General features: G+C 46.4%; 1 protein-coding gene across 1 annotated transcript in view; it reads right to left on the minus strand.

Moving 5' to 3' along the window:
• LOC147669049 (ribose-phosphate pyrophosphokinase 1-like) overlaps nt 1-23,033 on the minus strand; it is a 99,244-nt gene extending 76,211 nt beyond the window's left edge. Inside the window, exons 1-2 of the mRNA XM_086948263.1 lie at nt 22,939-23,033; nt 11,470-11,594 (exon numbers count right to left, since the gene is read on the minus strand). Of these exons, the coding sequence (XP_086804389.1) occupies nt 11,470-11,594; nt 22,939-23,001 (188 nt within the window). The 5' untranslated portion in view covers nt 23,002-23,033. The remainder of the gene's footprint in view (nt 1-11,469; nt 11,595-22,938) is intronic.
• Nucleotides 23,034-23,652: the final 619 nt, after the last annotated feature.

Genomic DNA, 23,652 nt, shown 5'->3' on the forward strand with positions numbered 1-23,652 from the left:
TGGTACGGCCATTGTTGATTGCGTCGATCCAGCACTCTGAAAGTGATGGTGTGAGGTTGCGCATTGAAAAGTCCCTTTTCTACTAGTCTCCTTGTAGGTGTCGTTCCAGCCGCTGGATTGCAGAGCACCCATTGATTTGGTGGTGTGACTGTCCTTTTTAGGTCTGGCCAGGAGCTGCGCTCGCCAGAGGGGACCTTTTGGAATTAATTCTCCCAAAGCCTTACATGCACGCGTAGGGATGGACAAAGATGGCTGCTCTCGCCATTTGTTCAAACCTAACAGCATGCGCATGCATGTAAGGACAGTAGACAGCCCGCCGCCATCTTGATAAACACGCATGCTTTCACTGCGTGCTTTCACTTTAAAAGCAGCTTAAAGTGAAAGCACGGCACCATGCGCACACACGTGCACTGCGCGCCAGCCGGCCGACCTCCCTGGTTACTGTACTGTACTTGTTACTGTACTGTACTGTACTGGTTACTGGTTACTGAGGCGTACCAACAGGACCGAAATGTAGATACTAATGCTTGAAACACTTAAAAATCATCTCTTTGGGAGATTCGGTCCACACGTTTAGAGAAACAATGGACATTCTAAATATTCCATCTATTATCGTTTTCTACCCCTCTTAATTAAATCCATGCTAATACATTATATTGGAATGATGAAAATACCTACTTTGCCTTCCAGAATGTTCAAGCATCATGTGATGTCACTTCCTCTAACATGGGCGGTTCAAAAAGTGTCTCATGTCAGTTCGCTACTTCTGGCATTTTCATGACCAGATATCACAGACTCCGAGAAAGAAGCCTATGCAGTGAATACATCAGGACATGTTGCTAAGATCGGCGTGGGAACGAAAAAGGCCCGTACTCACCTTGCAATGACAGGCCTCCTGCCCCATAAAGGTTGCTCACCAAGGTGTGAGTGATGCTGACAAGTTTGTCACTACGATCAATCGTGTCATTTCTCAGCAGCGGCTACTATTATTTCATGGCCATTCCTCGACCAAGAACGTAGCTCTCTCTGCCCTGGAGTAATTTGATATGAATCAGCTTTCAGATGTTTAGGATACTAGTTTGGAGGAATCCAGGATCCTCACAAGGTATGTATAGTCGACATGTATAAGCTCCAATGATTTTCAAGCCCACGCTCTCCTCCAGACACATTTATAGATAGCATTTGCATACAAGCCAGTCGTGGCCATTATTAAACAGGCCGCGTGTGTGGCCATGCCACTAGATGGCGCCATGCTTTCTCTTTCCATTCAGTATTTATTTTCAATACTTCAAAACCATCGTACTTAGGCAAAATAAAACAAGCATCCAAAAGGACCCCGCAGTATGTTTTTGCCCTAGCCCTTGCACGAACTTCTGTCAATCCTGGATTAATCTAAAAGCTGCAACTTGTGCTCTGTTACTCCAAACGGAGACATCCGACCCACTGCCTGCAATGAGATCGAGCCAGGCAACTTCTCCTGCACAAATGGTGGTCTAAAGGGCCTTCGTAACAAGCACAGGCATAGCAAATAGGTCGCGTGTTTGGGACATTATAAGTATTTAGTTATGCAGCACAATATCCTTGGTGCATCAAGTGTTGCATGGCTAAACACTTATAAGGTCCCAAAGGCGAGACCTATTGGCTATGACAATGCTAGTTTTATTTTTTGTAGCGTTTCATCTACTACACTCCCAAACAATTGTTCTCCATTGAATAATGCGGATAAAGTTTGCATTTACTCATTTTTAAAAACTGATATTCTAGCCAGGCCTATTGTCTTAGGGTGGTACCCACCCATCATCTGCCTTCTTGCTGCATCTGCCGCAGGTTGGGCTGATTTTAGGCAGGTGTTCGCATTGTTTTTCTCTTCTTCCTGGGATGCTGCTTGTCTTTGGTATTGTTCTGATAGGTTTCATCAGCTCTGCCATTTATTCCCAGTGCTGATGTGCACACCTGCTGAGCAGAGCATTTGAATTGGCTATGAGCCACTATGTTACTACTACTCTTTCAATTTTTCACCCCACCATGTCCATCGTCTTACTTTATTAATCCGTTGGTGGCCCAGATGCTGTTGGGACATCTGCCCCCTTTCTGTCCGTGGCAGTCCTGATAGAGTCTGCAGGTGCAGTTCCTCTGATAAATTGGTTTGGGACGGGGGTATTTCTTCTCTGCCCATGGCATTACAGACCTGCATGTTCCTGGCTCCTTATAGGCTTATTTTCCTTAGTCCAATATACTTGAGAGCATGGGAAGATGTGGACTTTTACTTTGGGGAAGGCATTCGGGTCTCTAGGAGGAAGCTTTATTGTTACTTTTCGCCTTCCAATTTGTACCTCATGTTTGTCTGCAGCCCTATTGATTGTACATCGCTACATCATCAGGAGGCAAAGCGCTCAATGGATACACGTCTTTTTTATCCTCTTGAGAACGAAATGCAGGTCTGCTACTGCATATCAAAATATTCTGACACTCTGTCCCTTGGAACATATCCGGAGGTTCCGAGTCGTCCTCTTTGACCTGTTACTCATAGTCTTGTGGTTCCGGAGTCATTTGGGCTCCTTGTCCTCTGGTTCCTTCTCTGTTTGTGGCTTCCTCGTCAAAGGTTTTGGCAGAACCCTGAATTCCTGTAGTGAGGCATCAACCTTTATATATTTTTGGCTTTAAGACTTCCTTTCTTGCTCTTTATCTCAGCTGCACGGTCTTCGGCGTCGAGTGAAGGAATAGATTTTCTCTTCAGAGTTGAGGCTTCCAACATTCTGGTATCACAACCTTTTTTTGGCTTATCCCGACTTCGATCATCATCGCCGTCTTTTCAGTTGTTTGCCTGCCTGCTGTGTCTTTGCTGTGCGACCAGAGCGGCTCCTTCAGACTCAGTTTGCCTTAGGTAGGCAAGATCTTAAGACACAGAGGCAGCTTTTTGTCGTTAGGTCCGTTCTTCGAGACTCTCCCCTACTCAGTTTTTAATGTTACCTGAAAGAGTCTATCTTTCTGTTTTCTCTGTTCTTTCTCGATCCTCATTTCTGCGTCTTGAGCCCTCTACTTCGGCAACCTCAGCGATGTGGTGTTCTTCCTTGCTCGACAACTACAGGTCTCGGAGACAAAGTGTACTTTTGTCCCTGCAGGTCCCAGAGTGCCTGACTTCGATTGTCTCTTGTCACTAAAGTCTTCGGTTTGAATTCGGCACAGAATTGGAGGGGTGTATTCTGCATTTTACAGAGCGCAGGGACCCCCCCCCCCCCACCCCTCCACGTCCCAACATTCTCCAGGACTCCCTCAACGTGTAGTCTTGATAAATCTCTAAATCTTACATCTAAGGTCCTTCTCCTCCTTCTTGCGGCGATTTTATAAACTTTTTCTTGGTTGGAAAGCCCATGGCAATGCTTCTAGACTGAAAATGGAGACCGTGAATGGGAGTTTCCTGGGAAGGCATAAGACTTCAGAAGAGGCTGGATTAGACATCAAATGGTGGGACAGGTGACGTTCAACACCAAAATAACCAAATAAAATAGAGAAAAAGTCTAAGAATACAAAATAAATAGAGAAGGACTGCTAATAGAAAGGAGCATTCCAGACCGAACCACTAGATGGCGGAATAATGCACAGCAAATGAATCCAGAAAAGATTCACGCTGCAAAAACAGTTTCTGCCAGGATGTCTCCACACCAGACTGAAGAGCTTTAGAGCAAACTGGAAGAGGGAGAACAATCCAACCAGGGCCGGCGCTAGGCGTGGGCAGTATGGGCAGCCGCCCAGGGCCTCGCGCTCAGGTGAGAGGCAGGGGGCCCCCCTGCTCCACCAGGGCCCCCTACCCACACATTGCAATACACATCAGAGATGTCTGGTGTCCGACCGCGTGGTGGCATTCCTGGGGGTGCAGTGGTGGTGGTGGTGGTGGGGGGGGGGGGGGGGGGGGGGGACAGGACATACAGAGTGGGGAAGTCACAGCAGCAGGGCCATCAATTAGGGCTCAGAGTGTCAGGGGCGAGGCAACACCTCTCTTAAGTACCAGCCATTCCTGTCTGCATTTTGTTGCTAGGTGACAGAAGGCCCCTTTGTTTCCAGGACCAGCCTGACTCAGGTTAGGAGCAGTGGGTGAGGGGAGGAGGGAGCAGCCAGAGAAACTGGTGCTGGGGCAGTGTTTTAAGAAAGGCCTTGTTACTGCTTCAGGCTCAGGGGAGGGGGCCCCCTTTCCCTGGGCCTTAAAGCACTAGAGCAAGCTGCAAGGTCGAGGTGTGGGGCCCCCTTTCACTGGGCCTCTAAGCACTATAGAAATCTGCAAGGTCAGGGTGTGGGGGGCCCCCTTCCCAGTGCCTTGTAGCCACTACTCCCTCTTTCTTTTCCTTTCCTTTATTTGTTCCCCTGTGAAATGAATCCAAAAAAGAAAAAAACTTTTTTGCTGGAAAGGTCATCTTTTTTCTGACATTTCTCACTTCCAAAGTGCAGCCTTGGGAAAGAGAGAAATAAAAAATTCAAACTGTAAAAAATAACTAAAGCAAGACAGAGTGGGTCGAAAAGGGGCCAGATTGATTTTATTCACACCTAAATCACATTAGTGCCACTACACCGAGTTTACCAGTGAAGCACTACTTTTGTTTTCTTGTCTTTCTCTAAACAGCATTGTTTATCCCCAGGTGGGGATGTGTACCATTTCTGGATGTACTGCAATACCTCCTTGATGGGCGGACTGGAAAATAAAGTGCATACCACTGCTCTGTATTCACAAATGTGGTCTTTTTAAACCATATTGCTTTTGTTTTGTAAGGATATATTCAATGGGCATTGAAGCAGGTCCGTTCCGGCCCTGTAGTCATGGCCTTAACTTTTCATGCAAAAGCACTCATTCATTTCTGAATAAGTGCTAAAGCGTTAAGGTAACCATGTTGTTCCGGCTTATATTTCACATGCTTTAATTAATCTTACATTCCTTATGAGTGTTTGCTTTTTCCAGAATGATGTCACTTTTTTTTTTTTAGGCAGCATATTGCTCTTGTCTAGTGCGTAATTTGAAATGAGTCGTCTCTAGGTGTTAGTAGCGGGGCACGATTGGGTTGTAGTTGAAGGCAGTGCGAGTTTCTCTCAGTGGGGTAGTATGGTGTTTAGTGGAGAGAGGATGTGGCACTATGGTCAGAGCTGCCGAATTTGGAACTGGAGAGACAGGTTCAGCCTTCATGACCAGTCCACCAGACCAATCTCCCTGAGGGAGCAAATTTCCATGCTAGACCTTGGAAGGACCCGCACGACCTTAGAAGCCCTGGTGTCTTAGCACCAGCAGGTGAACCTTAGCAGTGGCAAGTGTGGGTTAACCTTGAAGGCCTGTCTACCACAATCCCTATTGAAGCCCACCGCAAGTCTTTTGGGCAGGCCTACGAAGCAGCACACCCTAGAGCCGGGGTCTCCAACCGGTCGATCGCGAGCTACCGGTAGCTCACTGGACCCCTGTGAGTAGCTCGCGCCGTGAATCTACATTTTGTAGCCGGTCATGCTCATTTATTTCTTTCAGGCCTTTTTTCACAGCCGTTGCCTGCCTTCACCAAACCCAACAGCTCAGATTGGCCTAACCGAGCTTAGATGGGGCGGGGCAGACAAAAGATGATGACGCTGTTGCAGAACTCAGCCTCCACACCACCTGCCTTTCACTGCCTGGCACCGCGCTTTTCATCCTGCACGACATGTGACGGTGCAAAGCAGCATGTGGGCCGGAGCGGCGCAGCATGTCCTGGGAAAGCAGGTGGTGCTAGCAGCTAGCAGTATCGAACTGCTATGAACCCGCACCACCTGCTTTTTTTCTGCTGGCAAATTATATTGGAGCTGCGCATCAATGGGTAAGCACTGGCCTGGCCTTTAACCTCATAATGCTCTGTTCTCCGGCATGGAGCTGCAAAGTGCGCCGTCTGTACTGTAAACATACTTCAGCCGCTCTTATGCCACAGGTGATTGAAGGACTGGGTCTTGTCTTTAATATATAAAAAGTCTGCGCCCGCCAGTCTTGCTCGATCTGCTCCTGAACTACCAATACTAAATATATTATCACTAAGCTAAATACATTTCTGGGGATTTAAGCGCGAAAGAGGCCCAACGGAAGCCTTCAGCAACACTGCCTGATAGCTTGGAAGCAGCCAAAATCACGGCTAACAGACACAATTGCTAATTAATTTTTTTCCCGCTTTCCAACTCTGGGTTTTACATCCAGATAAGCAGGGTTTTTGTAAAGTGTCAGTTTCCTTTACTGAAGGCACAACATAAAGAAAGTTCTCCCCATCTGCACTCCTAAGACAAATGTAAATTGCTCCACTCTTTAGAACAGCTTTGAATTTCTGAACTAGTTTCAACTCTTTCATACCCTCTTTGAACAAGTCATTGAGAGAGCACAGGTAAGCTCGTCCAAATTATAGATGTGTTTAAATTTAATATTCAGTGATAGTGATGTGTGTTTTCACTATTTAACCCAGCAGCAGCACACTACCATTACTGCAAATAATCCTCAATTGGGAGTTTAACTGCCTCTTGAGAACATAGCTTTTCTGTTAAGTGCTCCGGCACCAATATAACCCTGAAAATAGCAAGTCTTACTCTTCATTCAATAAAAGCAGTTCAATAAGAACAGGTGTTTTACACACTTACATGAAGAATTGGGTCCCAAAGTTGTTTTAAAATGCATTGTTTTACAGATGCATTCTGAGCCTCTGGCCTGCCTAGCTGCATTGATAAGGTGGATTTTACTTGCACATTAAATGCTTTCTCAACAAAAAATAATCGTGTGAAACTGCTAATCATTAAAATAAAGTAGTGTTTCAGACTCTTTTACTCCATATAAATAGCATTTATCTCAGAAGTTATCTTGTTTGCGAAGAAAGCTAGGGGAATGTACCCACCTGCCTAAACAGAATAGCCACATATAGATCTGGAAATCTTCCTATTGGCCCCAGACCCAGAGCATCTGTGAGTGTTGTAATTGTATTTTTTTCCACAAACTCAGTTAATCTTCCACTTGATTAGGCCATGTATTATGTTGAAAAACATGTATTCTGCATAAAGAAAAATCAATTTTCATTCCTTACATAGTATGAATAAAACCCCTAATCATAGTGAATCAAACTAGTTAAAAATTATTGAAATCTGAAACAGGATGGGACATTTCAAAACTGAAAAAAAAAATGAGTATGTGGTGAAGTGAAAATAATTGAGATTGTTCATAATAAAAGGAGTCTCTTTTTTGAAAACAAGTGACTGCACATCTAAACTAGACTTCAATAATTCACATTTGGTAAGAAATATATGTTCAGGTTTAACTTTTGCAGTGTGTGAAGTGTGAACAATTCGGATTAAGGATCACAAAAGCAGGTCATAGGCTTGTATCCTGCAGTATTTTGTTACACTTTTCAGGAATGCTACCAAGCAAGACAAGCTTTTGCTTCAGGTAGCACAACCTGCAGCTGTCTGTAGGTTTAAAAGAGGGAGTGTGGCCCCTTTTTTTCAAACCACAGTAAGGGCTCTGAAGAAATTAGGCTTAATGTGAATGACACTGGGCGTAGGGGGGTCTATCGAAAAAATGCGCGAGTTGCTTAGCCTTCAGTAGCTCACAATGATTTTCATTGCTCAGAGGTAGCTCTCACTACAGAAAAGGTTGGAGACCCCTGCCCTAGAGCAACAGTGACTGTCATTGAGGTCACAGGACCCTTGAGCAGGGAGGCTCTAGGGCGGTGCAAACGGAGAGATCGCATTGAGCGCTGACTTTGGGTCATGTTTGCGAATATATTATGTTTCTAAAAGCACTTGCTGCCTCCTTCCTGGTCTCCAGGAATTTTCGGCAACAACAAAAATGTCATGAAACTCCGGTGATCAATAATATACATCTTTGTGAGACCTGCACCTAGCTTTTCCATCTAATGAGACACATGTAATCCATTTAACAGTTTTAAAATATATTGACTTATTTCATTTGTATATTTATCTTTTTGTCCATGTTACTGATATCCATGTTAGGTCTCTTCAGGGATGCCAAATAAGATCAATAGTCCTGCGATGTCACTTTCGATGATGTCACTTCTTGTGATGTTACCAAGGGCGGCTCCTTCACTAGGGCGGAGGAGCGACGCCCCACTACTTTCTCGCAAAAGCAGAAACACAAAATGCTAAAACGTCCATTTTATGTTTCGGATTCTAGCACTGCGAGAAAGCAGAAGTGTTTCGTTGGAGGCGGGCGGGTCTGTTTTAGGGGCAGGAGAGGATTGCCTTGCCAACTGCTAAGAGCGCTGACTGTTCGGCCAATCCAGTCATGCGCACTCTGGCCTTTCTCTATGTAGGCTGCAATGCAGCCTACATGGGGAAAATGGCCTCCCCATAGGAGCCTGGCTGGTCGGCCTCCTGATCAATCACAAAGCTGCCATTGCAGCATTATGATTGGCTTAGGGGAGGGGAGGGAGGCTGACTGCTTCCTGTTCTCCACCCCCCCTTCTGAACTCCCGCGAGATCCTCCACCCGCGAGTCATGCCGGCTGCGACTGGAAGATATATGCAAATTAGAGGGGCCTCACATCTTCTCTTTCGCCCGGGGCCCCAGGAGTTCTAGGACCGGCCCTGAATCCAACAACATGTGGTCTGTTACTAGCATATGCACTCGGGAGACCTGGATGTTCCAGAGTCGTAGCTGCCAAGTTCTCACATTGTTTATCAGGAATATTTCAATGATTTATCTGTGACACTTCCATGGTTTCAGTGTATTTAGGAGTGACATTCTATTGCCAAATGTTTGACACTTGGAGAGACACTTTTTACGCCAGTAAAATCAAGGAATTAGGGTGACTGGATACCATGCTACAGTGACAACATGCACTATTGACTTAAGTGCCCTGGCCCCAGCCCTGCCCTTCCCTTCCAATAGCACATAATCTCCTTGTGGCAGCCTGTGAAGCACAACCAAAGAGTCTAATGGAAGCCGGCCTATAACAAAGAAATTGGGTCAGATGGTTGGGGTTTGTGTTTTTTTTTATCATCCCTGGGTGTTCTAATACGTGCACGTACAAGCTCTTTAAAAAGGTCTTCTGTATGGTGCATCATGCCTTTTATATTGCTGACGGAAGTGTTGTTCTAATTGTAGTCCCAAGGTTTCAAATAAAAAACCTTATTCTAAAGATTCTTTATGTAAAGTGACTCAATGGTATGTGGTGACCCTGGCAATTAACTCCCGATATGAGGTGTTGTAATCGGGAGGGGAAGGTTTTGCAGAGTATAGATCTGTGTCTGTGGGAGGATCCATGTTATAATTACCCATGGATATGGTGGTGGTTGGCCATAACTGTGATCCCAATCCCTTGTGTCATGATCCGTATGAGGAGAGCCCTGTGGTGTATTGTGTAGAGGGTCTAAACTTAGTACTAAAGATACTGGAGGGGTATAAGGAATGGGGTGAAGAGGGCTAGTAACCATGTCCTTTTTTAAAGGTATTTTATATCCTGTGAGCTAGGAATCTTCCTTTTGGAGGATAGTATCACAGGTTTTGTAGAAATATGGCCAGTTTCTGGATTAATATTCATTTTCTTTTGGACTCGGCTTTTCATGCATAGTTTCCAGACTTGGCTCCAGAGGTTTTTCAGTGCAGAGCCAGAATTTTTCCTTTTTGTCTTTCGGAACCGAAATTGAATTTCGTAGGTGTGGTGTCTCAACTTGAGCAGGAAAGCTTGACTTGCACTTTTGGTGCCGAGCTGGAGGGCGGGGCTTTCAAAGCAGAGTCTCTGTGCCTACCATAGCCGAATGGCAGTAGTGGCCCGGAAGCCTTTTGTTTGGTGAGAGCAGGTTTTGTGGGCAAAGGGGTTTTGGTACTCACAGCCCCTTGAACAGCCGGGACATCCTGGGACTCCATTTGGATCTCCAGTTCAGAATCTGAGTCCTTGATGGAGAATGCCCATTTCTCTTCGGACGCTTCCATTTCTTTGTGTTCGATATCTTCTCCAAAGATATTGGGATATGTCTTCGATACTCTGTCGCTGCATTTCTCTTCGCCGAGCCAGATAGTCCCGTAGGTTATTTTTGTGCGACCGGCATCACAGTTGTCTTCCTTGTGCTACAGACACAAGCACGGGTTACAGTCCTTGTGAAGTGCATTATTTAGAGAGTGCCAAGGGCAGAATTGGAATGCCGTCTGTTCCATCACCAAATGAGGTTTTGTTCGAGTGGAAGTTAATGGAAACGAGCTAGGCACGAAGGCCACAGTTGGAGTTTACGCAATCCAACCAGGGAAGTTTTCCAGTTTGATACACGGAGGATGGGAAATGCGTTTGAAACAATACCGAGAAGGGTACAGTGGGTTGCACACTGAAGGGATCTCAAAAAACGGCCTTGAACCAGAGCACCACAAACAATGTCCAAACCTGATGGTGGTAAGAAAACAATCCAACAATGAAGTCGATGCCCATGCGCACTAAGTCAGAAAGGCAGAGTCACCTTACTTTGTGACTGCAGAAGACTTCTTTGAAGAAAAACAACGTACAAACATCTGGACCGAACACTAGATGGCAGGAGTATGCAAAGAGTATCTACAGCACACATGCCTTGAACATACACAATAAATGTTAATCTCTATACCCACACCTTTAGTATAATGGACTCTGCATGATGGGCCTAGGAGGACACCCTTACAAGTGACTTACTCATATGAAGACAGCCATGAGGCTCTGCAGCACTTCTGTACAGAATCACTCGAGCAGACAGACTGCTTGTGCCAAGCTGCAATGGCAGACCTGCAGACATACTTTTACTTTTGTCTCACAAGGCTGCACAATACAGTGCTGCAACCCTGGGGGGCCCCTGTATGACCCTTTCCCTAGGTACGACTGGTACCATATACTAGGGACTTATCAGGGGGCAAAGTACCTTGTCAACTGGGTGTACCAATTAATATCACTTTTAGGGGACAGAACACAGGCACTGGCACCTGGTTAGCAGGTTCCAGTACATTATCGGAGTAAAAACACAGCATCTAGCAGTCTAAAATGGGGCAGAAAAGTGGGGAGAGGGGCATCTGCAAAGGAGCCCAGTTTCTATCACCAGCACTAGATGTATGAGTCTAACCTCGGATGTGTGGTACTTAGCAGGAATGTAGAGTGCTCCTTCAACTTGAACGTGGCAGAAATCTCTTGTGCATTCTCACCACTAATACTACACAGGAGACTTAAAAGAATTCCTAAATATATTGTTTCAAGAAGGGCTAGAAATGGGGTGGGGGGCATAGGTATACCACACTTTGAGGAGACTATCACTGCTGGTAGGAGTGTAGGTGCTGAATGTGGTTTAAAAACACTCACAGATCACAAAAAAGGACACAAAATAAAACAAATCACTCACATAAGAGTTTAGAAATTAAAACATTAAACTTAATCTCAGGGTAGCAACACACAAAAGTCACAGAGTATTAAATAAGACTAGAAGACAGCAGATCTCCTGTTAGTATATATCATCTTAACGCCTTTCTCACCTCTTTGCTCCACCAGCATCAGGTGAGACAATAGTACAAGTCTTCCACTCAGGAATATTTTCACGAATCCATTTCAAGACTGCTGGCTCCGCATATAAATTATCCACAGGAATATCAAAAAAACCCTATGTCCAAAAAATAAGCACATTTTTTAAAACTAAAATAACTAAATAAAATACTACATCACATGTAAAAGACTTTCATAAAAAATAGTTTTAACCATCAGTGCAGAGTTTTAGAGAGCTGTGTGAATTGTGCTCTAGTGATTGGAGTTGAAAGGAAATATTAACTGAAGAACACAGGACATAGGATTTTGTACAGCTATGGTATGCATTTTTATTCATTTCCCATTTCAAGATGCAAGGTTATTTCTGGTTAGAGCACTTTAATTCTCGCACAGAGACAAGTATCTCCAACTAACTCAGAAATCCACTTCTGAACTCCAACCTAATTACAGTCAGTTGCAGGTAACTCATGTGACACCATCGTTGAGCTGGCGTTCAAGTACCCTCAACAGTCATGTAGAGATGTGTTCACCCCCTTATAGTGAGGTACCTGTTGTGATGGTCATCTGAGGTGGAGGGTCTAGAAATGGCCTGCTGAGCAATAGGTTCTTGTAGTTCTAACATTTGAAACAGTGCTGCACTATGGGACCCACCTAACAGTAGATCTTACCACTGACGCCATCATCCCAAACAGTCCTCATTACGGTGCTCATAGTTAAAAGATATGGTGTCTGAGAAAGAGGTGGCTGCCTTTGGATGGCCATCACCACATTTTGCTTCAGATCAGCTTTGCCTGTGATAAACAGCACCAAGAAAAAGTTGGAAATGCGGTGGGTTAAGATGCAACCTTTTCACATGCACATGAAACCATAGCATGTGCAGCACTGACACAAACACTTGCATATGTGCTAGGAATTGTGGTCGGTTGCTGGTCTTTTCAGTCAATTGTTCAGATATCGCACTACATGAATGCCTGGAGGTGCATATGTGCTGCTACCACTGCTCGAGATTTCATAAATACCCTTGGGGCTGTTTTGACCCTCAAAGGGTAGAATACTGAATGAATTGACAGTACTGTCCACTTACAACAAAGCGCAGGTAGTGGAGATGTGTGAGATATATGGGGATGTGGAAGTAGGTGTCCTTGAGGCTGAGGGACACCTTGAGACCTCATGTGAAAGCAGAGGGATGACATCCTGCGGAGTTGTCGCTTTGTAGTGCTTTAACAAGATGTAGCATCCTCCTAGGAAATGAGTAAGTATTGAGTATGCTGCATTGGGTGGAAGCACCTGTTTAATAGCATTGTTGTTTAAAAGAGCCTGTACTTTATTTCGCAACATTTGCAGGGCTTCCTAACTGACTGCATGTTGTTCAGGTGGTATGTTTGGTGGTGTGGTGTGGTGTAAAACTCCTCTGCTGAACAATGGACAGGACACCTTATTCCCTCCCACTGCTGAAGAAGTATTAATGAATGAATGAATTTTGGAATTTGTATTGCGCGACTTAACCCGGAGGCATCAAGGCGCATCTAATGGAAACAGCTGAGAGGTGGGTGTCACCAGATGAGTGAAGTTACAGGTAGGCTTCTATGAAAAGCCAGGTTTTTAGACCTTTACGGAAAAGGGCGAGGGACAGCTGGCCCTTAAGGTCGGCTGGAAGCGTGTTCCACAGTTTAGGGGCAAGGGAGAAGAAGGCCCTACCTCCCCACCTAGCCTTGAAAGTTCGAGGGATAGACAAACGGTTTTTGTTAGCCGATCGCAGGGTCCTGCCCGGAGTGTAGAAGGACACGAGAGACCCAATGTCATGAGAACCCAATCTGTGTAGAGCACGGCAGGTAAGGACTCGTACCTTAAAGTTTATTCTGGCCTGTACGGGCAGCCAGTAAAGGTGTATTCTGATCCCGGATCCAGAGGAACATCTGGGGGCATCAACTACAAACCTAGCTGTTGCATTCTGGACAACTTGTAGACGATGGATGAATTTTTTGTTTATACCTAGGTAGAGGGCATTACAATAGTAAAGTCGAGGAGAAATGAGAGCCATCCCACCTGTTTCCTGGCATCCATGGAGAGTTAGTGTACAAGTTTCCTAAGGATCCTTAAGACACCACAACAGGTGGAAACAGTCCTATTGATTTGTTGATCAAAAGCAAGTGTGGTGTCAATGATAACACCCAGGTTGTGGGCAGCTAGGGACGGCTTGGGGCATGTTCCGAGGGCAGGCGGCCACCAATCAGCCGACCAGACATCTTGTTTACCACCAAAGAGGAGGACCTCAGTATTTTCCCCCATTTAGTTTGAGGAAATTTGAGGTCATGAAGCCTGCCACGGCTTCCATGCAGTTTCTAAATTTTACAGCCGTGGTCTCAACCGAATGAGATAGGGAGACCTTTATCTGGGTGTCGTCAGCGTACGACAAAACTTCCAGTCCGAAGGATCTTACAAGTCTTTCTAGTGGGGTCACATATATGTTGAATAGTGTGGGGCTCAAGGATGAGCCCTGTGGGACCCCACATTGCAAAGGCTTGGCGAATGGAAGGAAGTCACCCAGTTTGACCCTTTGTGCCCAATGGTTGAGGAAGGATGTCAGGAGACCCAGAGCCAGTCCTTCCACTCCCATCTCACTAAGACGGGTGGCCAGAATGGAGGGGGACAGGGTGTCAAAGGCGGCCGCAAGGTCAAGCAGGATCAGAAGGGTGGTCTGACTACTGTAGACCTTGGCGTGGATGTTGTTGACCACCACTGTAAGGGCTGACTCTGTGCTGTGAGCCTTCCGAAAACCATGCTGAGAGGGGTCTAGCAGGTTAGCTTTGTCCAGGAAGGCGCTAAGATGGTGATTAAGGTGGGCCTCGAGCATCTTGACCGGGGCAGGAAGAAGGGATATGGTGCGGACGTTTTTTAGGATCCAAGGTTGGCTTTTTCAGAAGAGGCTTGACAATAGCCAACTTCCAAGTCGCAGGAAAACCCCTTTTGAAATGGCCAGATTCATTACATCTAGAAGGGGGTGGGGTGGGGGTGGGGGGGGGGGGGGGTTTGAGCAGGACCTCTCTGCACTTCTTCAGAATTTTAAGAGGGCAGGGGTCCAGAGGGGATCCCGATTTGAGTTTGTTGAGATGCTCTTTTAAAACTTCAGCGGTCAGCAAGGGAAAATTGGACAGGATACCTCGGGGAGTCAAAGGCGGACTCGGCCAATGGGGAGAGACAGGTGGTGAGACGGGCTCCTGGATAGGATTGAGGGCTTCTAGTACGGAATAGATGTCCACGATTTTGGTGTGAAAGAACAAGGAGATCTGATCACAGAGATTGAGATGTGACAATGGGATCGGGAAGCTGAACAAGAGAAAGGGAATCCACAATTTTGAAAAGGTCTCTAGGGGAACTGAGGGAGGTTGTCAGATTTGAAAAATAGGACTGTTTGGCTGCCAGGATTGCAGCCTTATATCCTGTTATACGATTTTTGTGTTTAGTTCTTTTATCTGGTTCAGGGTGGGCTCTCCAAAACCTTTCTTGCCTCCTACACTCCTGCCTAAGGAGTCTGAGGGAATCAGAGTACCACGGAGCAGACGGGCGTTTCCTAGCGCAGAAGTGTAGTTTGGGAGGGGCAAGGATGTTAACCGCCTCCGAGATAGTATTGACAAGCTCCCGAGCAGCAGTATCCGTATCAATTGTCGGAGAGAACTTAAGATTGGCGATGATGAGGCCAAGGGACTCGTTGTTCAGTCCCGTATAGTTCCTTTTCAAAACCCAGTTGTTTTTGTCCTTTGCGGGCAGGTCCTGCAGTCCAGATGTAAACTTGATAGAGATTGCCTTATGGTCAGACCAGGAGAGGGGAAGGGGAAGGCCTATTTCCAGTCGAGGATTGTTGGTAAAGACCCTATCCAGTGTGTGGCCGGCGGAGTGTTTAAAACTACCCACTCTTTGTAAAAGACCATAAGAGGCCAGTGAATCTACCAAAGATATGGTGTCCTGCGATTTAGAATTTTCCAAATGAAAATTGAAATCGCCATGGATGGTGAAATTTGGCTTATCAATGAAAGGTTCAAGAATTTCTAGGAGTTTCACGGTAAAAGCAGGTCTGGGGCCAAGGGGTCTGTAGATGAGAATGCTCGTAAAGGACACCGTGGGGGAGGGGCTAAGGGAGAAATGAGCAGCCTGGAAGGAGTTCTGAGGGGAGGGAAGGCACTCAATACGGCATGTTGATGAGATCTTATGTAGAATGCCAATTCCCCCCCTCCTTTTCAGCCCTCTCTGTCCAGTCTTACAAAGGCGTAACCATCGGGGATGGCGTCAACCAGGTCAGGACCAGCTGATTCTGAGCCCCAGGTTTCGGTAACAAAGGCCCACGAAGGCTTCCTCTCCGAGATGAAATCTCTAAAAGCAATATTGTTCTTCACTAGGGAGCGAGCATTTATAAGAAAGCCAGCTTCCACAGGAAAGGGAAAAGGGGACTGTGTCCCAATCACAGTCGGGGAGCTCGGGTGTGTGGGTGGGGATGTGTTACTCAAGTCTCTGAGGCACCAACACTCAAAACCGTCTCGCAGTTTCTCCGGTACAATCTTATGATGACAGCTTAGCCAGGGTGGCCTGAGTGCTCTAAGGGAGCTAAGGGGGTAGACTGAGTTTGTACAGGGAGGAGAGCGCGAGCCATCAATCTCCCTGGCACCTCCTTGGCGCTGACGGTCGTAGACGGGCAGGACTCTGGCACGACTCCGGCGCAGGTCCGGTGGGTCCGCTGAACGCTTCCGCTGAACGCTTATCCGTCCCCTTATATGCACAACTAGAGCGCGTCACAGCGCTACTACACACCCAATATGGCCGGTGTAGTGAGATCGCCAAACCGGGACCGATCAGCGATAATGGTCGGCTGAGAGTGGCCCAGGCAGCGAGGCGAAGGGGAGAGGTGTGAGGGGGATTAAAAGCTTAGTAGTCAAGCAAAGTGTCAGGTAGGATTTTTAAAAGCAAGGAGTAACAGGAGTAACCTGTTAAACTAAGCCCCTCTACTCCCCCACGCAGACCGGTGTCGTGCGATTTGTAGGGCTAGAGGGGACATCATTGTTTGGAGGTTGACGCATCCTTTCTGGAGCTACCTCGAGCTTTGTCTATAACTCCCTCAACGGTAGGACTTTGATGTGCGGCTTCCCTTAAGGACTGATGCTGCTAGAATCATGCACACTGTGTTGTGGTGGCAGCCTTTGCGGCTCCTCATTTGCGGTTTACGAACCCAGTTTTGGGTGAATGAATTTTGAGTGACCTCATGTCTTTGGAAGTATCCAAGCCCCCCCCCCTCCCAATCCCTTCCAGCCCAGTTTCGAGACTAAGTCGCTCCTGGTGGTGCGACCGCGGTGAAAGGGGACGTCCATAGACTATCCCCTAACCCTGCATATGAAGGTGGGGTCAGTTTGTCCTTTACTCCTTGGTTTCTAGCCCGTAATAGCGCTCATTATAACACACAAGGATATTGATTCAAAACAAGTCTTTCAGCCCAGCTTGGCTTAATGAGATACTGGCTGGGGGGGGGGCTTCTTAGCAGTTTTATTTTTCCCTCTGCCACCAGCTTGTTCCGCATCTTAGCTGCTTAGCCACTCTTGCCAGATCTCAGTTGTAGGGTCTGATTTTCTCCATAAGATTCATGCTTTGAAGGAGAGGGTGATGACTCCGAATCGGCTGAGTAATCTTGGTCAGAAGGCTCAGTGGTATTACTGCCTTTTTGGTGGGGCAGCATCTTAAAGTTTTGAACTTGTGTGGAGTCTTCATTGAGTCTGGTGGTTGTGTTCTTTCCAGCATGAGAGGTGTTCCTTTCAAAAGGTGTCCCCATCAGTGATCTGCACGTCTCCTTTTCTCTCTCCGTTGCTTAGGGTCTGGGATTTTCAGAGGGCCTGTAAGCGTTGACTGTGGCACTTAATCCCCGACCCTGGAGGAGAGGGCGGGGTGGGGGGGAGGAGGAGGGTGTGGGAGGGAGTGATTTTCACTCCACAGCCATGCCTCCTCTTGGGTCTGGAAAAAGAGTGTGAGCCCTGAAAGAGGACCTTTAGTTTAGCCGTAAACAGCAACATGTACTGAAATTGAAGGGCACAATTTCAATTTAACGGAGTCAAATGTTGGTCTCATCTTCTGTACCTCTCGCGAGTAGTCAGGGAAGACAACTATTTTTGCGTTGGTGTATTTAATTTCTCCTAGTTTTCAGCTCTCAAAGGATTTGGTCTGGGTCCTGGAAGTTGAGGAATCAGGCTATCAGAGGTCGCAGGGGAGCCCCAGGCAGCAACCATGCATTAGACATCCTATGAGCGCACTCGATTAGGAAGCAGGGTGAGAACTACACAGCAGGGAGGGAGGCTGAACCAAGTAGTCAGGAAAGTTCCATGGTCTGGTCCCTCCGCACCCTCCAGGAATCCATTAAAGCGCAAGTTGTCCCTGCGTGCCCTGTTGTCAGCGTCGTGCACCCTCCAGGAAACCTAATTAAGTGTTGTCTCAGGGTCGAAGACTTCTGAATTTAAAGTATGCAGTGTGTCTTCCACTACGGATATACGATTCTCGGCCTGGGTAACTCTCAGAGATGTTGTGCATATTCTGGCGCAGGAGGGTCACTTCAGAGTGGATTTCTGCCATCTTCCCCTCAATTGCCTCCCTTGTACAAGGGTTGCGTTGTCGGGTGGCGACGGAGGCTCCATCTCAGTCTCTGGTGGAAGGGGCAGTACTTTTGTATATTTGTCCATCTAGCCCTGCTTTGTAGTTTTGGGGTCCTGGTCTTTTGCCATCTTCAGCCTGTGGAATCTATGTGCTCTGAGGCTCCACTGCTCCCCTTCCCCAACCCTGCTGTCTATCGGCCCTAGTGTGTGGCCACTTCTTGCTGTGGGTTGGTATCCAGAGTGTGTGGTTTGTGTGTCTATATTCAATGCTAGAGTCTTATGTGGTTCCCCTCTGTCTATCAAGTTCTGGGATTATTGAAACGAGTAGAGGGGTGGGTGGAGGGCGAGTGTGGACGTTCTATCCTAGTGGTGGTTTTCAGGCCTTGTAAGAGATTTCATCTGCCGTCCCTGAGAGTTGCTTCCTGTGCAGTCTTTTGGACCGTGCCTTTGGGGCCCCGGCCTCTCCTTATCACCCTCTACTAAGTGTCTGTTTATCTGGGCCCAGAGTTTCCCCCCCACCTCTCGCTTGGTGATCTCTTTGCGAGTGGGTCTGACAGGATGTGTCTCTTCCCAAGGCGTCTCGCACTTTGGGGTAGTATTTGTGTTCTATACTTGTCGCTTTTTATTCAACGTGTGTCCATTGGGGCCTCCTGCCACCTATATGGATGCTGGTTCTCCTGCCCATCTGGGAGTGACTCGCATTTCCGCTGGCTCTCCCGCCTGGGGTGGCAGATGCTTCGTTACATGTGCCTCCAAAGCTTTGAATGAGCTCCCATTACACCTGAGGACCTCTTCAGATCTCCTTTCATTCAGAAGGGGGCTAAAAACCTGGGGCTGAAAACCTGGCTCTTCACACAGTAATATTTCATCACAGACTTCCAGCAGGCATGCGCAGCGCCAGAACACCCTAGGTAACCACGCTAAACAAGTTCCATTAACATAAGTTACCTGCAATGCCCAGAGCACTCATCTCCTGCTGCTCATGCTTGGGGCCTCCCGCTGCTCCACCAGGCCCTTCAGCCTATACCCTCCCTTCCGTCTGTTCTCTGGCAGGGTCTGCACCACTCTCACTCCGGGCTTTTCTTTCCGGCGGAGCCACCAGAGTCTCATACCTCACTGGGGGTGTGTCTGGGAGGCCGCGGGGCAGACTCCCTACTGCCGCAGCCCAGGAACCCCCACTAACATGCTGATTTTTTAGCCGCTCCTGTGAGTTGTCCTTCTCTACACGCGGGCCTTTAGGGTGGGAGGAGGGGGTGCGAAGATTGCCCCCGTCGTCCGCACCCATACACGCACAGCCCCTCTCGTTTGAGCATGCAGTGTGTTGGGTTCTCTGTGCTGTGTGCCGACTGGGGCAACTTGCGCCGCTAGTCCGACTTTCCTCCTCCGCTAGGTCTATTGTCTGTTCGGTGGGAAACTACTCCTTCCAGTGGAGTTGGCTCTGCTCCCTGCGTATTAGGCCTCCACATCTGCCAACTTGGGCCGTCTCAACACCGCTCCCATTAGTCGACAATAGCTGAGTCTCCTCCTGTCTCTGGCTGCTTTCGGACGGCACAGCACCTGCCAGATTGGTAGGGGTGGGGGAGATGGTGGTCGGTGGCGAGTCGAAGGGTAGGAGCTGCGTCATGATTCAGTGCGGGCTGCCGGGGCTCAGGCAGAAGCTGTTAGCCGGCCATGTTCCTGGCCACACCCCCGTTGTTTCACATCTTTATTCAGTCCGTATGGACCATGAAAGCACAATGAAATTGCAAACAAAAATTTAACACTTCAATAAAATCATAATAAAATATTGCGATTAAGCTAAAATATTTTGCCCTCTTTGAAATAAATTACAAAAATGGTCCTACGAGATTGTTCACACCCAAATTTCACATTGCCTACTGGAATCCCTTAATGTTAACCAAATCTATACTGCATCAAGGCCAAAAGCACAGATCACAGTGCACATTTGTTCCTTAAAATCAGCGTTTGAGTAATACATTTTAGGACTGAAAAACATATCCAAGGAGACTCAAGACGCTGTAAATAGTGGCAGCCCTCTTGAGGACGGTTTAAAATGTTTTCTGCTAAGTTTAGGGCGAAGTAACCATATTCTAAAAGAAGTATACAAGGTTAAAAATAGCATAGAGCGCTTAGCTGATTGGAGTGACCACCCATTGCATGGGCAACACGATAGGGACGTGAACCAGGAGCCCGCAATAGGGAAGGCCACTAGGTAATGATCCAAATTCACTTTTAACCATTTAAGATAAAATCTAAGTTCCGGTGCCTTAAGCAGTGTAAAGTTTGGCTCCAAGTCTTGGGTGGTTGAAAGTGACACGTATGATTGAATGGTTACTAAATCGGGAGATTTCATAATCCTAGCATCCTCTTTATACATAACTTTCTTGACCTGAACCTTATAGTGTGCAATAATATTACCCAGATTTTCTCAAAAACACTACTCAATCCCAACTCTTGAAAGCTATTTAACATATTTAAGCCACATATGGTTGGACCTCAGGGTAAAATCCGGACACTAAGCTATGTGTGGTGGCGGAGGAAAATGCTTGTGTTGACTTCTTGGCGGCTGTGTCAGCCAACATCCAGAACGCACAGAATATTAGCACTTAAGATTATTTTGCCTTCCTACACTTGTTTTTCCCCCTCCAACAGACATTTCACCAACTGCTCCATTTTTCTTTCTGATAACGATCAGAGCAGAAAAGGAGTCCAACAGAGCTGGTGATTCTCCATTGGGTTGCTGCTTTAGAGCAACACTCTTGCCAGCAATATCTTTTTGCTCTCGTGGTCAGGAGGAGTGCCATCACAAGTAGCATGGGCACATGCTCTCCTCCTGGCCATTATATCAGGGAGTCTGATGGTACATGCCCTTTGATATACAGAGGGTCATATGGGACAGGTTTATGTATTTTTTCTCATCCTGGGGGATAGGGGGTCAAAACCAGAACCTTTAAGAGTTCCTTAAAATGTTCCAGGACAAACTTTGTCATCCTTGCTAGCATTGATTAATATTTCACAGATCTTTGTTTCCTTGTGGAAACGTTTTCCAAAACTGTCTTCCTCTACCACCACAGGTACTTTGACTTTGTGGTGGTCAGCATCTCATTATTACAGAACTACAGGCCATGATACTGCACACAGATGACACCTTGTAAGGATATGGCTCAAGGTTAGTGTAGACTTGTTGTTGGACATTATAAACTTTGTCTTAATTATACACATCCTAAATGTTACAGGATCACAGTAGGAGTCCTGAGGGTTATAATGGTCAGAATCTGTGTGGTAGGAATGAGGAGACTCATGAGGTGAAGGTGATCAGTGTTGTGATGAGGTGATGGAGGTGTATGAGGCAGTGGTGGAGGATGGGGAATGTCAGGAGGCCTGTGTAGCAGAGGGCTGGTCCCTGCTTTATTTGAAGTGGTTATAAAACCTCATGCTCCACAGATATTCTCTCCAAACGTTCAGCTTCCTTTTTATCCCCAGCGTGTGAGACACTCACCACAGCCCTACCTATGGGGGACTGGTGAGGGAAATGAGCAAGAAACTTCCCAGCGGCATGGATACAGAGTTTTCACTGTTAGGCATCAGACATCTCTGGAAATTTGATGAGTGGAAGGGGCGCATTCGCCTCGGACCTTAGAGTTGAGCTCTTTAAGAGGCTGCAATGGAGTATGCTTTGTGATAGGCTTTGATGGAGATTTCTTCTCTGGAGGTGGCTGGTCTTAGTCTTAGGCATTTTTGGTTCAAGGCTTCTCCGAAGCCGAGGGAGGCTCCAAGTTTAGAGTAGTTTTGAGGACTGAAATGAACGGAAGATGACTCTTTTGGTCAGTCTTGGGGCTCCATGCCAGACTGAGCCGTTGGCCAAGCACAACAACTGTTTGAGGCTGATCCTCTATATGGTCAGCGACTAGGTACAGGTGGAAGAATGGTGGCTCTGGGTATTTTTTGACCTCAGATTAATGTCTGCGCTTTGGCAGAGAGCGCATCTTGGGCCACCGGAATGGCATATGACTTCTAACACGGGACGTCAGCTCTTTCGGTCTTCTCAGAGCAGAAAGCAGTCAGCATGTCAATGGTGACCAGCGACGTTGTACAATACTAAATAAATGTCTTGTTCCTGAATGCCTGGCAGACAGGGCAGGTCAACTCCACATTGCAGTTGGGGAAGCAGAGGCCTCAGACCCGATGTGCATTGGATCACAACAACTTTGCATTACACTTTGGGCAGAAAGGCGAATTCTCCAAATTCCTCCATTCCCAATAATATAGCTCATATGGCCAGTGTCATGAACTGTTCCATTGCATTTGGCAATAGAAGAGACAAGGTCTCTGACAAGTCTTCAACAATGGTTAAGGATACTCAACTACTGGAACTGAAAGGAACAGAAAAGTGGGAGGATAGTCCCAGTGCGCTAACTAAAACCTCTGAACACTGTGCCGGGAGTTAAAAATAAAAAAAATTAAAAAAAGATGATGATTTGGGGACAGTGTGTCCTGGTGCCTTGCGGGCCAAGGAAGGAGCCACGACATAGAGAAAGCAAAGACTTATTTGAAGAAAAACAACTTGCACATATCTACACCAAGAGGATGGCAGGAGTGTGCAGAGAATGTGATCTGCAACAACACATGCTGGAAATCTGAAGTCCCACTCTCTGCTCATGACGGTCATATTCCTCACCAATGTGAAGACTGCATTAAAAAATACCTTATAAAAAGCACTAAAATAATGTTTTAAAATATTATGCACTTCAACCACATCAATGCAGACCTTGACAAATTTTTAGAACGTATCGATATCTAAACATCACATTTTTGCTTCATACACTTCATCACACTTGCCTGTATTTGGGAAGCATGGAGGTCCATGGTGATTATGTGATCTGCGCCAGCCACAGAGAGCATGTTAGCCACCAGCTTAGCAGAAATTGGAGCCCGGCTCTACATACAAAAAAATATACTTTTTAGAAACCCAATTGTGACATTGGTGCTTCATTTTGTTTTTTGCACCAAGCCATTTAAACATCAATAACAGATAACAAGTATGTGTGTATTAGTGCTAAAGAGGAGTGCTAGGTGCATAAAGCAGAACACAACTTAAGTGTGCAACAGAACTCATACTATGAAGCCATTTGATTTACTAAATTAGGAGAAGAAAACGATTTTCCAGATTGAAACCAGCTGACAGAATGTTCCAGACATGCATAATTTCTCAAAATTAAGTGCTAACGAGAAAGATGTAAGTACTGCTCTTTATTTATGCACAGGTTACTCCTAGGATGCCAGACTCATAACATACACTCTTTATTTATCCAAACTGCACTTGCCACTCATTTGCTTAAGGTTTTTAACTGGCAAATGCCAAACTAAAAGGCCAACTCTAAAATTAGAAAACATGCTCTACACCTTGAAGGGGTGAATGCACCATAAGACAGATAGTTGACTCATCACAACAACATAACACCTAACAACAGGGCTGGGTTGCAGCTCTATATCTAGATGAGCAAGTTCTAAAACCCGATGGTAGATTATTTATCTACAAATTGATAGGTTTCC

The sequence above is a fragment of the Lissotriton vulgaris genome, unplaced genomic scaffold, assembly GCF_964263255.1.
Source record: "Lissotriton vulgaris unplaced genomic scaffold, aLisVul1.2 SCAFFOLD_393, whole genome shotgun sequence".
NCBI lineage: Eukaryota > Metazoa > Chordata > Amphibia > Caudata > Salamandridae > Lissotriton > Lissotriton vulgaris.